This window comes from Mandrillus leucophaeus, unplaced genomic scaffold, assembly GCF_000951045.1.
Source record: "Mandrillus leucophaeus isolate KB7577 unplaced genomic scaffold, Mleu.le_1.0 Scaffold295, whole genome shotgun sequence".
Taxonomy (NCBI): Eukaryota; Metazoa; Chordata; class Mammalia; order Primates; family Cercopithecidae; genus Mandrillus; species Mandrillus leucophaeus.
The window spans coordinates 278756-280528 of record NW_012103087.1 but is presented as its reverse complement, the minus strand read 5'-3'; the positions used below and the strand labels follow the sequence as shown (position 1 = coordinate 280528).

Sequence of the window (1773 nt, the reverse complement as noted above, 5' to 3'; positions counted from 1 at the left end):
AAAAAAAAAAAAAAAAATTCAGACTCTATAATCAGACTTCATGAGCCCAGCTCCTTCTCATGCCCCCTCCACCTGTCCTTACTTTAAGGGAGCCCAAATGGGACAAAGTACTTTAACACTGCATTTGTAGCAAGCGAGGTAACTCCTAGCAAAGTGAGCTCTTACCCCAACAGTAAAAAACAAAGGTTTTATGAGACTCCTTATAGGATAGGGAGACGGATAAAAGACTGTTTCTTCCACAGGAGGAATCAAAGCACTTCTCCTGTATGCTTCACCACTTGTCCCTGTGTCTGATCTTCGAGGTTCAGCCTTCCTGGGTGCTTTTCTGAATCCGCATTTTTGCTGAATAAAGAAGTTAAACCTATGGGGCAAAAATAACAGATGAGAAACACAGTGGCATCTTGCAAACATCGACTTCTATGAAGTCGACTCCACTTGGCCTGCATCATCACCATCTCAGTTTCTCACTCTACAGTCCAAAAACAGCCAAGACTCCTACTCTCAGACAGAAATCAAAGTCACAAAATTCAACCTTTCTGGAAAAGGTGACACACAAACTACAGCAACTTCAGAGATACTACTTTGGGCTATTACTTTATATCAGTCAGCAAAATTATTTGTATCCATCCTCCACACAGAAAGAATCTGAAGAACTGGTAAAAAGCTAGAGAACTCTAAATTGTCCGTTTCTTTTTCTTTTCCTTTTTTTTTTGAGACAGGGTCTCCCCTACTCTGTCACTCAGGCTAGAGTACAATTACTCCCTCCCTCTGTTGCCCAGTGGTACGATCATGGTTCACTGCAGCCTCCACGTCTCAGGTTCAACCGATCCTCCTGCCTCAGCCTCCCAAGTAGCTGGTACTATAAGTGTGGGCTACCACACTGTTAATTTTTGTACATTTTGTAGAGTCAGGGTTCTGCCATGTTGCCCAAGCTCGTCTCAAACTCCTGGGCTCATGCAATCCTTCTGCTGTGGCCTCCCAAGGTGCCAGGACTACAGGCATGAGCCACGGCGCCCCACCAGTTGTCAGTTTCAATCAGAATGACTTCTGGTTTTTTTGTTTAAAGTTTGGTCAATTTCTGGAACAAATATTTAAACGTATTGTCCTTGAAGCCATTCCAAATTCAAATAATTATTTTATTTCATAAGTATTGACCATTATAAATTAATACACTCCTCCCACCTCTCGCCTTCTTTATTTCACTGTTTTGGGGACATCCACCAAATTATTTGTGAGTTGTTACCCCAGCAGTAAAAAAAATTTGTTGTTTGAGTCTTTACAGCTTGACCTCCTCAAAACATCTGACACTACTGATGATCCCTCCTAATCCTAGCTTCTATAACAGCATTTCCTACTCTTCGAATTCATCTTTAACTCCCGGTATCTTCCCCTTTTCCTCTACCCTAGTTCCTCTACCCCATTCAAACTCAACTCATATAAATTCTTGGAACAGTCTTCTTTTTCTTTTGTAAAACTGTAATTCTCACAGGTCACAAAGCAAAGATCCCTTCCTGTTTGTACCCTGAACATATTATCCCTTATTCTTATTTTGAGACAGAGTCTTATTCTGTCACCCAGGCTGGAGTACAGTGACACAATCTTGGCTCACTGCATGCAACCTCTGCCTCCAGATGCAAGCGGATTCTCCTGCCTCAGCCTCCCTAGTAGCTGGGATTATAGGCACACACCACCACACCTGGCTAATTTTTGTATTTTTAGTAGAGATGGGGTTTCACCATGTTGGTCAGGCTGGTCTCGAACTCCTGACCTCAG

The 1773-nt window shown here is 42.5% G+C and overlaps 1 protein-coding gene across 4 annotated transcripts in view; it reads right to left on the bottom strand.

The window, feature by feature from the left end:
* PARL (presenilin associated, rhomboid-like) overlaps window positions 1-1773 on the bottom strand; it is a 68054-nt gene that overhangs the window by 49349 nt on the left and 16932 nt on the right. For 3 of the 4 annotated variants that reach the window (XM_011986137.1, XM_011986138.1, XM_011986139.1), the window contains exon 2: window positions 166-361. The exons of the other annotated variant lie outside the window; for it this stretch is intronic. In XM_011986137.1, the coding sequence (XP_011841527.1) occupies window positions 166-361 (196 nt within the window). The remainder of the gene's footprint in view (window positions 1-165; window positions 362-1773) is intronic. 4 annotated transcript variants of the gene reach the window in all.